Raw genomic sequence first — 14,751 nt, 5'->3', positions numbered from 1 at the left:
CGTCTCTCTCTCTGCTACCTCCCGTTCCCCTCTCTCTCTCTGCTACCTCCCGTTCCCCTTTCTCTCTCTCTCTGCTACCCACTGTTCCCCTCTCTCTCTCTCTGCTACCTCCCGTTCCCCTCTCTCTCTCTCTCTCTGCTACCTCCTGTTCCCCTCTCTCTCTGCTACCTCCTGTTGCCCTCTCTCTCTGCTACCTCCTGTTGCCCTCTCTCTCTGCTACCTCCTGTTGCCCTCTCTCTCTGCTACCTCCTGTTGCCCCCCTCTCTCTCTCTGCTACCCCCTGTTCCCCTCTCTCTCTCTCTGCTACCCCCTGTTCCCCCCTCTCTCTCTGCTATCCCCTGTTCCCCCTCTCTCTCTCTCTGTAACCCTCCTGTCTTCTTTCCCTATTTCTGCTTCAACCCCCAGCCCCCTCCCCTTCTCATATACCTCACTCACACACACACTCCTCACACTCACAGGACTACCATTCCAAGACCAGTCACCATGGCCGACAAGAATGGTGCTACTGCCAACAGCAAACTGATGGTTAGGAAGAAAGAGAGGACAACAAAGACAGCGGTGGAGATCAAGAAAGAGGTGAAGACGGAGATGAAGAGGGAGGTGAAGTCAAGTTTAGTGAAGAAAGAGGAAAAGGTCCTGGTGTTTGGGGAGAAGGTGGAGGGGAACGGAGAGGTCCCAATGGAGGAGGGATCCACAGCTAATAAAGACATGGCTAACGGGGCGGTGGAGCCTAACGCAGCAGATGGAGAGTATGAACCCATTGAGCTTCCTCCTTGGGAGATCATGGAAGGGTGGGTGACAACAGATACCATGTGTGTCTGTACTGTATGTCTCTGTCTCCTGCTGCTTTGATCTCATGTTTTATGTTGGGGGGCACAAAGTGACATGGAATCACAATTCATGTATTGTTTCCTACTGTATAATAATCTGCAATTAATATCGATAGCTGAGTAATTACATAGTTGTTACCAAAGTAGACAGAACTGAAGTGTTGCCTAATGACCTTTAGAGGGATGATGAGGGTTGCTTCTCCCATTATGGAGAGAGATATCCACTGTCATTCCAATGTGACAGGAGGAAATGGGTTTAGAATGCTGTGGAACACCGTAGAACTCTGTTGAACACTAGAACACTGTGAAACACTGGAACGTCCACAGTGGTTTCGTTGTGACTGTCCATACGACTTACCATTGTGACAGCAGCGTCACTGAGTTTTACCATACAGTAAAATTATATCCAAAATTAAGGTAAACTGTACAAGATAGTTTCATCGAAAGTTTTCATTACCTTCATAGTGTTGTCTGCTTATCGAATCAATAATAGAGTATGTTTACATGTTTGGTAGAATCTGGTTAAATCAATTCCACAGGCATTTATTTCAATGGACTTCTGGGGGCTTAAATGTGCTTCCACAAATTCCATCCGGCCCAGTCATTGGTTGACCATTAGAGGCCTATAAAGTTGCACAGTCATTGGGTTATCCCCTGTGAGTTGGTGTGTTAGCATACTGGGTCATGTTGCAGCAGTGAGGAGCTTCGTTAAGTTACAGCTATAAGGGATTTTTCCATTCTGAGTTGATATGTGTTTAGGATTCTGTGCAGGGTGGATGAGGTGTGAGTGTTGGTTCGTAGGAGCGGCCCAGGGTACGGAAATACCCTCTGTCTTTTTTTATCACCCCACCATCTGGTGTCACTGTGTTGGGGGTTAAATTAGTTGACACTGCAACAAAATGCAATATGTACTGTATAGCACATATATGACTAAATTAAAGGGATAAAGAACACCCTTCTCCGTGGACAGAGCCTGTGGATTACTCAATGATTACTGTAGGAGTCCCTTCCCAGTTCACTAGCCATCCATCGTTAGCCTCCATTAGACACACACGACTCTGCCCTGCTATTTTCAAAATCGCCATCTCATAATCAAAACATTTGAACTGGGTCAGGTTTCCAGAATCCTTGGACATACCTTATTGAGAGGAAGAACTGGAGAGGTGTGACCGATTTGAAGAGAAGATGCTAAAAGTCATTTTTACAAGGCTAGAGTATGCACTTCTTTTAGTTTGTGGTGAGTGACTAAAACTATCGTTTCAAGTGACTGTTATCACCATCTGACCACATCACCAAATATAACTGCCTAGATGATTACTAGACAGGGACAATGTGGAAATATTGTCCAAACTGATGTGTGTAAGCTATTTGCTCTTGTTTTCATCTTAGGGTTAGGGCTATAATAAGGGTGAAGATCAGGGTTTGTGAGTATAATTGTGTTTCTAGCTAGATAGTGTAGTACTGTACCTCTGTCCTGTGCAGTTAGTACTGACCATCCACTGTACCAGTGGGGTGATCTTGGCCGCTGCCGCGGGCCACAACGAGCCCTGCTGGGCCTGCCCTGGTCTTGGCCGCTGCCGCGGGCCACAACGAGCCCTACTGGGCCTGCCCTGGTCTTGGCCGCTGCCGCGGGCCACAACGAGCCCTACTGGGCCTGCCCTGGTCTTGCCATGGTTAATGTTGAAGTGGGTCATTGAGTCAGAGGGCTAATAATACAGAGCTAGTCTACGACTAAAATTAGTCCTGTACTCCTGTCTTTCTGCCTGCTCTACCCTGCCCTGCCCTACCGTGCTGCCAGCTCTTTCATCTGTCTGCTGTTCCAGCCAGGCAGCCACCCCCTCTGATCCCCTGTTTCGGTGTGTCTTTGTTTGTCTGGTTTTAAATAACACAGATGTCACTGATCCAGGGGGTAAAATGCTCCCAGGAGTGTATTTAGAGCCATCCTGCATACCGGTTGTAGATTCCATTGTGTAAATATTTGTGGAGAGAACCAAACTGAAACATATGTTACAGTAACTGGGGTGCTATCTAAGGAGAGGCACATGTGAACAGCTGTTATAACACACAGGTCATGTTGTGGAACTGTACACACTTCATAATAATAATATGACATACTATAACACAATCAATTAAGTTTGGAATGGCAAAATGTTAAATCAGACCTCCATAACCTTGAACAGTGTACTGACGATAGAGAACCCTTCTCCCATTCGTTAATTAACCCCATCCCCCTATTCCCTCTCCATCCAGGGACCGCATCGACCCGTTCCAATTCAAGTTCCAGTTCAAGAATGTGGAGTACTCGTCAGGTCGGAACAAGACGTTCCTGTGTTACCTGGTGGACAAGGGGAAAGCTGATGATGGTCTGATGAGAGGTTACCTGGAGGATGAACACTCAGGAGCCCACGCTGAGCAGGCCTTCTTCCTCCAGACTCTCCCAGACTACGACCCTGCTGTCAAATACACTGTCACCTGGTGCGTATCTCTCAAATACACTGTCACCTGGTTTGTATCTCTCAAATAAACTGTCACGTTGTAACTATCTCTCACATACACTGTCACCTGGTAACTATCGGTCAAATAAACTGTCACCTGCATGGTAACTATCTCTTAAATACACTGTCACCTGGTAACTATCGGTCAAATAAACTGTCACCTGGTAACTCTCTCTCAAGTACACTGTCACCTGCATGGTAACTATCTCTTAAATACACTGTCACCTGGTAACTACATGTCAAATACACAGTCGCACATACATACACACAGTATCTACACAGATAGCTGTGGCCTGTTTCACAGGAAGTTAGCAGCACTAAATTAAAAGATTAGAACCCTCTCTATGACCTCATCACATGTGCCTAATTCATCTTTACCCCCTCCCCTGTCCCAGGTACATGTCATCCAGCCCCTGTGCGGCCTGCGCGGCTAAGATCGCAGAGGCCCTCCGGGCAAGGAAGACCATCAAGATGACCCTATTTTCAGCCCGGCTGTTTGAGTGGGAGGAGCAAGAGATCCAAGCGGGGCTAAATGCTCTGTCTCAAGCGGGCTGTAAGCTGAGGATGATGAAGCCCATGGACTTCACCTACGTCTGGGACACTTTTGTAGAGAACAACGACCTAACGTTCACCCTCTGGGAGGACTGCCAGGACAACTATGAGTACTACCACGAGAAACTGGCCGAAATCATGCAGTGATCACAGTGAGTGTAAGGGAGAGGAACACACATATGCATGCATTTGATAGGGCTACGTATGCACACTTATGCAGGCTAGATACTCATTCATAGTACTGCTAGCTTTTACACAGTGAAGTGTAACAAATTAGCAAATAACTGTTATATTTTACACAAGCATGAAGGTACCCATAAGCAATCATTTCTGATGAAAAAACACAATGTGAAAAATTGGTGGATATAGAGTTTTGGAAATAAACTCTTCACATGCAGGTATGCCGGGATGCACATAGACACCTGCAGTCACAAGACTGATCCCAGAGATGATCTCACAGATGGAACATGCAAAGCCAGTGAGGGGCCAGCCCAATAGGCCAGAGCAGTAAAGCGAACGAGGGTGACCCCAGTGAGACCAACAGATACAGCTATTCCCCTGGCTGATGAACTGCTGCATAATGAGGGCAGCTGCTGACATTCAGGAGGAATGGTGCTGAAGACTGGAGGCTCACCTTCAATCCTGGGGTTCTGCTCCTCAGAGAACGTCTTAGTGCTCTATTCAGTCTGTGTTGCAGCGTTACAGATAACACAATAGAAATGTAAAGGTCATTTCCGATTGAGCCGACATATGCAGATCAAATCTTATTGGCCACATACACATGGTTAGCAGATGTTATTGGCCACATACACATGGTTAGCAGATGTTATTGGCCACATACACATGGTTAGCAGATGTTATTGGCCACATACACATGGTTAGCAGATGTTATTGGCCACATACACATGGTTAGCAGATGTTATTGGCCACATACACATGGTTAGCAGATGTTATTGGCCACATACACATGGTTAGCAGATGTTATTGGCCACATACAAATGGTTAGCAGATGTTATTGGCCACATACACATGGTTAGCAGATGTTATTGGCCACATACACATGGTTAGCAGATGTTATTGGCCACATACACATGGTTAGCAGATGTTATTGGCCACATACACATGGTTAGCAGATGTTATTGGCCACATACACATGGTTAGCAGATGTTATTGGCCACATACACATGGTTAGCAGATGTTATTGGCCACATACACATGGTTAGCAGATGTTATTGGTCACATACACATGGTTAGCAGATGTTATTGCGAGTGTAGTGAAATGCAGCATTTACTGGGAATGCAGTATCCGCTAACGCGGAAATATTGCCTTTAAATTTCAATGGAGCTGTAACGCTGTACTTCCGCGATACGGATTGAATAGAGCCATAAAGGTTAGTTGGAGTTCCCTTTAGGTTAGTCAGCAAACCATGAGATGTGTAGTATTCTTCTTATCTTTCTGATGAGGCGATGGCAATATGTTTTGAGTTGCTGTTGATGTCTATATTCTCTCTCCTTCTCTCGCTCTAGAATTCACCCATCACCTGCCACCTCCACTGTCCCAGCATCCTCAGTGATGTGAGCAGTTTGGGTGCTTGTGCGTCAAGCCATTCTGCTCTACACCCCTCTATGAAGCCAGCTACAGACCTCCCCTCCATATGGAACTCTCTGTCGCAGCTTCCATTTTCCGTTCTGGAGTTGTTCTCACAGGACGCGTGTTTGCTGGTTCATCTGTGGATTAATTGTCAATGTCAAGATGAAGGCTTTGCAATGATGCACTCCTAAGTTATAATTCAAGTATAAATGATCTATTATTTTTTATTACAATTGAAGTTATAATAATTTGTCCTTCTCCTTCTGTGTCCTCGAAGTATGTTTCCTACTGTATCTGCACAAATATAATTTTTCATATCTGCACTAAATGTTTGCTTCTTCAAGGGCAACATTCAGGGGGCTAGTTGAAAGCCTGGTAAGAATCAATGGAACTCAGAGCAGGAAGCTTTGGTTGAGTTATCTAGATAAAGTCATGCTCTAGCGTAGTCTTGTGGGCTGTTGAGTTATCTAGATAAAGTCATACTCTAGCGTAGTCTTGTGGGTTGTTGAGTTATCTAGATAAAGCCGTGCTCTAGCCTAGTCTTGAGAGCACTGCCTCTAGTCTCACGTTCCAGACTCGGAATGCTGAGCGCCACCAGTCAGCCACCCTTCATGGAGTAGAGGCACTAAAACATTGGGGATAACATGTTAATGACCATCAGAGACAGGGGAGTCAGAGCAATCTGCTTTTCTGATGACTGAACTCATCATCAGCAGATAAGGAAAGCGTATTTTAATGAGACGACCATGCATTGTTGCACACAACACTAGATGACATTTACATCTCTGACTGAACAGTACTTCTTCACAGAGATCTGATATCTGAAAAACATGCTAAATCTAGCAGGCTCCAAGCAGCTAGCCACAAAGAAGAGACATGGTCCATGTTACAGACTTTCAGTAGCCTAACATACTCATGGACATTCAAAACAGTGACAAAGAATTAGAAATAGAGATGATTCTGAGCACCTTGACTATGTTGATTATCATTTCCATTCAAATAATGAGTGTATGAGATCTGGGAAGCACTGGGGTAAGTAACTGTGGAAGTGTGCAGTGTAGTTAGGGAGTTGAGGGGGCTATGGATCACCCTTCAGAGAGTTCCATGAGGTGGGGGCCGAATAAGTTTCTCATAAGTCTCTCCACTGACCTCTTGTGCTTGTGGCCGGTCTCCCCAGACTGATAGCCAGCAGGGCGTGGGTTGAGAGCAGGGGAGAGGCCAGGGGGGTGTAGCCCGGGATGGGGTTGAGGGCAGGGGAGAGGCCAGGGTGTGTAGCCCGGGATGGGGTTGAGGGCGGGGGAGAGGCCCGGGGTGTAGCCTGGGATGGGGTTGAGGGCGGGGGAGAGGCCCGGGGTGTAGCCCGGGATGGGGTTGAGGGCAGGGGAGAGGCCAGGGGGGTGTAGCCCGGGATGGGGTTGAGGGCAGGGGAGAGGCCAGGGTGTGTAGCCCGGGATGGGGTTGAGGGCAGGGGAGAGGCCAGGGGGGTGTAGCCCGGGATGGGGTTGAGAGCAGGGGAGAGGCCCGGGGTGTAGGCCGGGATGGGGTTGAGGGCGGGGGAGAGGCCAGGGGTGTAGCCCGGGATGGGGTTGAGGGCGGGGGAGAGGCCAGGGGTGTAGCCCGGGATGGGGTTGAGGGCGGGGGAGAGGCCCGGGGTGTAGCCCGGGATGGGGTTGAGGGCGGGGGAGAGGCCAGGGGTGTAGCCCGGGATGGGGTTGAGGGCGGGGGAGAGGCCCGGGGTGTAGCCCGGGATGGGGTTGAGGGCAGGGGAGAGGCCAGGGGGGTGTAGCCCGGGATGGGGTTGAGGGCAGGGGAGAGGCCCGGGGTGTAGCCCGGGATGGGGTTGAGGGCGGCGGGGGACAGCAGGAAGGAGGAGCGGGTCTGGGCAGTGTGGAGCCTCTCTATGGCGCTGGACAACCAGATGAGTCTCTTCAGGTCTGCATGTTCCTGCCATGGCCATGCATCAGCTGGTGCTCTGTCATTGCTCGCCTGCTGGAGAGAAGAGAAGGGGACAGGGGAGGGGTGGAGAGAAGAGGAGGGGACAGGGGAGGGGTGGAGAGAAGAGGAGGGGACAGGGGAGGGGTGGAGAGAAGAGGAGGGGACAGGGGAGGGGTGGAGAGAAGAGGAGGGGACAGGGGAGGGGTGGAGAGAAGAGGAGGGGACAGGGGAGGGGTGGAGAGAAGAGGAGGGGACAGGGGAGGGGTGGAGAGAAGAGGAGGGGACAGGGGAGGGGTGGAGAGAAGAGGAGGGGACAGGGGAGGGGTGGAGAGAAGAGGAGGGGACAGGGGAGGGGTGGAAGGAAGAGAAGGGGAACGGGGGAGGGGTGGAGATAAGGGGAGGGGACAGGGGAGGGGTGGAGATAAGTTAGTGGAAAGGAGAGGAGGGCAGGGGTAGAGGGAGGCAGAGATAGGAGGAGGGAAGAGAGGAATACAGTAATGTGTTCAGATAACAGTGTGATAGAAATATGATAAAGGAGATTAGACTTCGAGGAGAGAGCTGTAGGGTATAGTTTGCTAGCAACACATAACAGACTTCAGCAACCTTTAGTATGTTCAAAAGTTACAAATAAAGTAAGAAACCTTTAGAGCCCTCAAACTCAACTCTGGACCTCGACGCCAGTTCCACTGCATTTATCATTGTTTCCCTGAAACACCAGATGGTTGCAATTCATTATCAGGTAGAACATAAAACCAGCAGGCCCCTGGCCTCGTAAGAGTTGAATACCTGTGCTTTAGAGCACATGTCAAACTCATTCTACAGAAGACTGAGTGTCTGCAGGTTTTCACTCCACCCTTGTACTTGATTGATTATTTAAAGTTGTTAATTAGTACTCCCCTCACCTGGTTGTCTAGGTCTTAATTGAAAGAAAAAACAAAAACCCGCAGACAGTCGGCCCTCCGTAGAATGAGTTTGATACCACTGCTTTAGAGGAACCAGTCACGTACCTTTCATTCTCCTGACAGCGACTGACTGTGAGGACGATGAGAACCATGACAGCGACTGACTGTGAGGACGATGAGAACCATGACAGCGACTGACTGTGAAGACAATGAGAACCATGACAGCGACTGACTGTGAAGACGATGAGAACCATGACAGCGACTGACTGTAAAGGCTTTTGGGATACCAGCATTTTCTGCAGGGGTCAAACATTCACACACACAAAAAATGTATTCCTCAAAACTCACTTTGTTTTTCTTATCTGTATACCTATTGTGTCTCTGCATATTCTTTTGAAAACTAGCAAGCTACATTTCTGGTGTGCTGATGTTTATCCATCATTCAGTTATTAATCTGTTCATCATCAAACAAACACTCAGACAACACAAAAAAGGCATGATGACTTTTAGTAATTACGCATTGGAGTCTCTGCCAGTACAGCCTAGAGTTTGTTTGCTTGCGTATCCCTTGTAGTACCCACAGTTTGGGAACCCCTTTTTTAATAGATAAAAGGATATCATGTAGATATACAGTACATGGCAATATCAGATCATGGTAAATAATGGTTGAATTGTAATGATAAAAAACTTAACACATTTAAAATGACTTACCAAAGTAATTATTATGTAGTTACTAAAATCACACTTAACAAATTCCTGACGCTAGGTTATTACATACACCTGAAAATCAAGAACCTCTAGTCAGTGTCAAGGGCAATTCTAAATCCAGATCTCCAGTCAGTTTACCTGTAGGAAATGAGGTGTCAAGGTGTACTTACATAGTTCCTGATACAGCTATAGTCTTCCTCGATTCCTCAGACACTTACTGTATTAGCCCCTAGAGGAGGTGACACTAGCCTTTCATCCCCCTCCCTCCCTGACACACACACACTAGCTGACCTCACACATACACCCCTCGTTAATTAGGCTACAGTCACATAGACACACAACGTCACTGCTAAAGACAAAATGGCACTTTTTTTCCTTCCTCAAATAGTGAGACACAAATCATGCTCTGCCATTGATAATATATACGGGAAAAAATATATAGGGGAAAACGTATGATTTATCCGATTATTTGTGTCAGTATAATTGCTGTGATGCTCAGGACTTGGGGTTGGGATAGCTTCTGCAGGTTGAGGTACTGTCTACATTGTCTGGTTAATACACAGGTGCTGTAAGGGAATTTCATTTCCCAAGCGATTAGCATTATCCAACAATTTTTCTCAAAGAAACAATTTTGAAAGACCAATAACTGACAGCTTTGAATAGGGGTGCTTGTGTTATTCCATTGCACACTAAAATCAATCTTATTTAACGTGTTTGTGAAGCACAAGAATAAGGCTATTCAGTAACATCTTGATCCTTTGGGTATTTCGGATTCAACTTGAGTGTCAGTCATCAAACTGTAGCACAAGCATAAAGAAACAGAAGAGATGTGAGTGGGTGGTTGTAGTGAGCAGGTTGAACTCCTCTATTAGCATACCCATCTCTCCTCTAGTTAAGATGCCTTGGTCTTAGAGCGGGTGGCCTCAGAGCGGGTGGCCTCAGATTGGGTGGCCTCAGATCGGGTGGCCTCAGAGCGGGTGGCCTCAGAGCGGGTGGCCTCAGAGCTGTTCTGTTCTTCAGGCCTGACACGAACCCCCTCCTCCTAATGAACCTCCCACAGTAAAGTCTCCCGTTACCATGACACTAAGAGAGTTGCCGTTGGAAATGCAGTCGTCTTGACAACACTTTCCGGGCCAGGTTTCCCTAGGTGAGAAATGCAGCCTGCTGTTAAAGGTCTGTGGGTGTATAGCAGGGGTGGACAGAGATACAGAAAAAGAGAGAAAGGGATATAGACAGATGGAATAAGAGCAAGTGAGAGAATATGAGCAAGTGAGAGAATAAGAGCAAGTGAAAGAATAAGAGCAAGTGAGAGAATAAGAGCAAGTGAGAGAGTGAGAGCGATAGAAAGATGCAGAATAAGAGAGAGAGAGAAAGAATTGGCAGTTACAGAATGCATTTATAGTGCTGGATTCTCTCATTGTTGAAGACCTCTGACCAGCAACCAACTAGATAAAGACTAGTTGTAATCTCCTTCAGTACATGACTACAGTGCAGCGGTATCTGCAAAGTAACGCTACATAGACAGAATTCAGCAAACTTAGGTTGATGCTTAGAATTTCAATGGTCACCATGTTGGCATGAAAAGTTCCAACACAATGACATTGTTAATGTTAGCCACATTAAAGTGCTGTTGGACCACTTATTAAATCATAATGAAAGCCTTTCTGACCTTGACATAGAAATAAATTATATTTCCGACAATGAGAGAGATCCAAAATGAAAAGAGGTTGATGAACATGAAAAGAATAGACAAGGAGGATAAATAAATGTATCTTTCTTACACTCTTGAGAGGCATCTCTATTCTTGGAAAATTGGGTTCATAGACCTCTTCCAAAATCAGAAGACCTAAAAGGTCATCTGAATGACTTGCAGAGGAAGGATCATGTGATACTGTATCATAGACTTTATAAAAAATATATGTTCAGTGGAATAGTGGTTGAACACAGGATCAGTCGACTTGAATCACAAGACAACAAACCATCACACAAAGAATCACCCTGAAACCAATGTATTACAACGAACATCACACAAAGAATCACCCTGAAACAAATGTATTACAACGAACCATCACACAAAGAATCACCCTGAAACAAATGTATTACAACAAACCATCACACAAAGAATCACCCAGAAAAAAATGTATTACAACGAACCATCACACAAAGAATCACCCTGAAACAAATGTATTACAATGAACCATCACACAACGAATCACCCTGAAACAAATGTATTACAACGAACCATCACACAAAGAATCACCCTGAAACAAATGTATTACAACAAACCATCACACAAAGAATCACCCTGAAACAAATGTATTACAACGAACCATCACCCTGAAACAAATGTATTACAACGAACCATCACCCTGAAACAAATGTATTACAACGAACCATCACCCTGAAACAAATGTATTACAATGAACCATCACACAAAGAATCACCCTGAAACAAATGTATTACAACAAACCATCACACAAAGAATCACCCTGAAACAAATGTATTACAACGAACCATCACCCTGAAACAAATGTATTACAACGAACCATCACACAAAGAATCACCCTGAAACAAATGTATTACAACGAACCATCACCCTGAAACAAATGTATTACAACGAACCATCACCCTGAAACAAATGTATTACAATGAACCATCACACAAAGAATCACCCTGAAACAAATGTATTACAACGAACCATCACCCTGAAACAAATGTATTACAATGAACCATCACACAAAGAATCACCCTGAAACAAATGTATTACAACGAACCATCACACAACAAATCACCCTGAAACAAATGTATTACAACGAACCATCACACAACGAATCACCCTGAAACAAATGTATTACAATGAACCATCACACAAAGAATCACCCTGAAACAAATGTATTACAACAAACCATCACACAAAGAATCACCCTGAAACAAATGTATTACAACGAACCATCACCCTGAAACAAATGTATTACAACGAACCATCACCCTGAAACAAATGTATTACAATGAACCATCACACAAAGAATCACCCTGAAACAAATGTATTACAACGAACCATCACCCTGAAACAAATGTATTACAATGAACCATCACACAAAGAATCACCCTGAAACAAATGTATTACAACGAACCATCACACAACAAATCACCCTGAAACAAATGTATTACAACGAACCATCACACAACGAATCACCCTGAAACAAATGTATTACAACGAACCATCACACAAAGAATCACCCTGAAACAAATGTATTACAACGAACCATCACCCTGAAACAAATGTATTACAACGAACCATCACACAAAGAATCACCCTGAAACAAATGTATTACAACGAACCATCACACAAAGAATCACCCTGAAACAAATGTATTACAACGAACCATCACACAAAGAATCACCCTGAAACAAATGTATTACAACGAACCATCACCCTGAAACAAATGTATTACAATGAACCATCACACAAAGAATCAACCTGAAACAAATGTATTACAACGAACCATCACACAAAGAATCACCCTGAAACAAATGTATTACAACGAACCATCACACAACGAATCACCCTGAAACAAATGTATTACAACGAACCATCACACAAAGAATCACCCTGAAACAAATGTATTACAACGAACCATCACACAAAGAATCACCCTGAAACAAATGTATTACAATGAACCATCACACAAAGAATCACCCTGAAACAAATGTATTACAACGAACCATCACCCTGAAACAAATGTATTACAACGAACCATCACCCTGAAACAAATGTATTACAACAAACCATCACACAAAGAATCACCCTGAAACAAATGTATTACAACGAACCATCACACAAAGAATCACCCTGAAACAAATGTATTTCAAATCCCAATGGCTTTATTTTATGTATATAGATTTGTATATATTTATATATATATATTTATAACAACTTTCTTGCTTGATTATCATTTTTTGTTCTGTTAAATTCAAACTACAGGACATAAAGACCAAGGCATTCAACATGATCATTATTACAACAGAGTAAAGAACAATTTAGGGTGCTTGCACATCGTGTACACACATACATACATACATTATACACTTCTGTTTCTGTTAGTAGAAAGAACTCAAATATGGGAAACAACTGGATCCATTGAGACATAGACAAGCACACACAGACAGAGAAAGAGAGAGTGATCGAGAGACGGAGAGAGAGAGTGTGTTGAGGAGAATTGAGGAAATAAATCAACCATATTCTAATAGCAGAATTCTGTTGCATAGTTTGAAGCAAACAGGTCTGACATTTTGGCATGATAATGAATCTTATTTACTAAAGAGGAGAGGAGGAAAGGACAGGGCATGAATGTGTGTGTTGTGTGTCTGTCAGGTGAGACACAAACTGAGGAGACACTGCTCAAAGGCCCTTCTAGAATAAAACAGACAGTTACTGTACCCACAGAGAATGAGCCTCAATACAAACCCTCACATTTGCACATTTACTATTATGCGCACACACACACCACACACACACACACTTAACAATTTCAGCCAATTGAATTCCTCCCCTGATTTTGCTGTTGTTTCTCTTGCGTCAATCAAATCAACAGGCTTGCCCGTTTCAGTACCTCAGCTCTGTGGGGACACGACCATGAAACCAAAACTACATTTCACATGTAACACCAAACCATTTTGAGTGCCTGTCAGAATTAGTCATGGTTGCATTAACATCGTTGCAGGTCAGGGCGATGAAACAACATCTCACCTCGAGAGAAATTAGCAAAAAAATGTAAAAAGCTGTCAGTGTTAACACAGCTCAATTTAGCAAAACAAGACTGTGCTCTTTGAAAAGTTTCTACAATTATGTTCACAACAAGCCAACCAGAATGAGCGATGGATCTCCAGAATGACCTACGGTCACTCCAACATGCTCAGATAAACCAAACAGCTGCCCTCATACCTCTCTTGCTGGCTTACTTCTGAATCTAAGCAGGGTTTGTCCTGGTCGGTCCCTGAATGGGAGACCAGATGCTTTTGGAGGGCCAGTAGGAGGCACTCTTTCCTCTGGTCTAAAATAAATTGCCCTGTGCAGGGCAGTCTTTCGGATGGGATGTTAAACGGGGTCCTGATTCTCTGTGGTCACTGAAAATCCCATGGCACTTATCATAAGAGTAGGGGTGTTAACCCCGGTGTCCTGGCTATATTCCCAATCTGGCCCTCAAACCATCAGTCACCTAATCATCCCCAGCTTCCAATTGGCTCATTCATCCCCTGTAACTATTCCCCAGGTTGTTGCTGTAAATGAGAATGTGATTTCAGTCACCTGATAAAATAAGGGTTAAATAAAAAATAAAAACAGAACTTCCTGGTTTCAACAACATAGCTATGAAGAAAGACACCAACCAAGTGCTTAAGCTGAGGCACACCTGTGATGTAAATAGAGTCACAGTAACTGGTGATGTAAAGAGAGGGGAAACTCTCTTTTATATCCTCCTCTAGATCAGCAGCAACCCATAAAGGAGACGAGACAAGCTAGACTGCTGTTGACAACAGCAGAATGCCGTTCTGTGTTACTGATATGGAATCGTTCTCTGATAGAAGAGCAAGTTGCCAATGTGTTTTTAACTAGACAAGAGACATGCGGCCTGTGAAACATTTCTCTACTCTCCCCCATAGCACTTGGTGACCACACACAGATGAGCCTTGTTAATCGAAGCGAGTCTGGGCAGATGTAGGACTTTAGACATTGGGAA

General features: G+C 44.8%; 1 protein-coding gene and 1 pseudogene across 3 annotated transcripts; one reads left to right on the top strand and one right to left on the bottom strand.

The window, feature by feature from the left end:
* The first annotated feature begins 436 nt into the window (after positions 1–436).
* Positions 437–5,789, top strand: LOC139414419 (C->U-editing enzyme APOBEC-2-like). 3 transcript variants are annotated; one of them, XM_071162333.1, is made up of 4 exons: positions 437–791; positions 3,081–3,305; positions 3,721–4,035; positions 5,405–5,789. In XM_071162333.1, the coding sequence occupies exons 1-3, from the start codon at positions 484–486 to the stop codon at positions 4,022–4,024; spliced, it is 837 nt and encodes a 278-aa protein (XP_071018434.1). In that variant the 5' UTR covers positions 437–483; the 3' UTR covers positions 4,025–4,035; positions 5,405–5,789. The 3 variants fall into 3 exon arrangements, with proteins under 3 accessions (XP_071018434.1, XP_071018432.1, XP_071018433.1); XM_071162331.1 differs by having other exon boundaries at positions 3,721–4,029; positions 5,405–5,761; XM_071162332.1 differs by lacking the exon at positions 5,405–5,789 and adding an exon at positions 4,276–4,749 and having other exon boundaries at positions 3,721–4,029.
* A 750-nt stretch (positions 5,790–6,539) lies between these two features.
* Positions 6,540–8,663, bottom strand: LOC139414416 (parathyroid hormone 4-like; annotated as a pseudogene).
* Positions 8,664–14,751: the final 6,088 nt, after the last annotated feature.

This window comes from Oncorhynchus clarkii, chromosome 7 (assembly GCF_045791955.1).
Source record: "Oncorhynchus clarkii lewisi isolate Uvic-CL-2024 chromosome 7, UVic_Ocla_1.0, whole genome shotgun sequence".
In the NCBI taxonomy this organism is placed as follows: Eukaryota; Metazoa; Chordata; class Actinopteri; order Salmoniformes; family Salmonidae; genus Oncorhynchus; species Oncorhynchus clarkii.
This window is presented reverse-complemented; position numbering and strand designations above follow the sequence as displayed.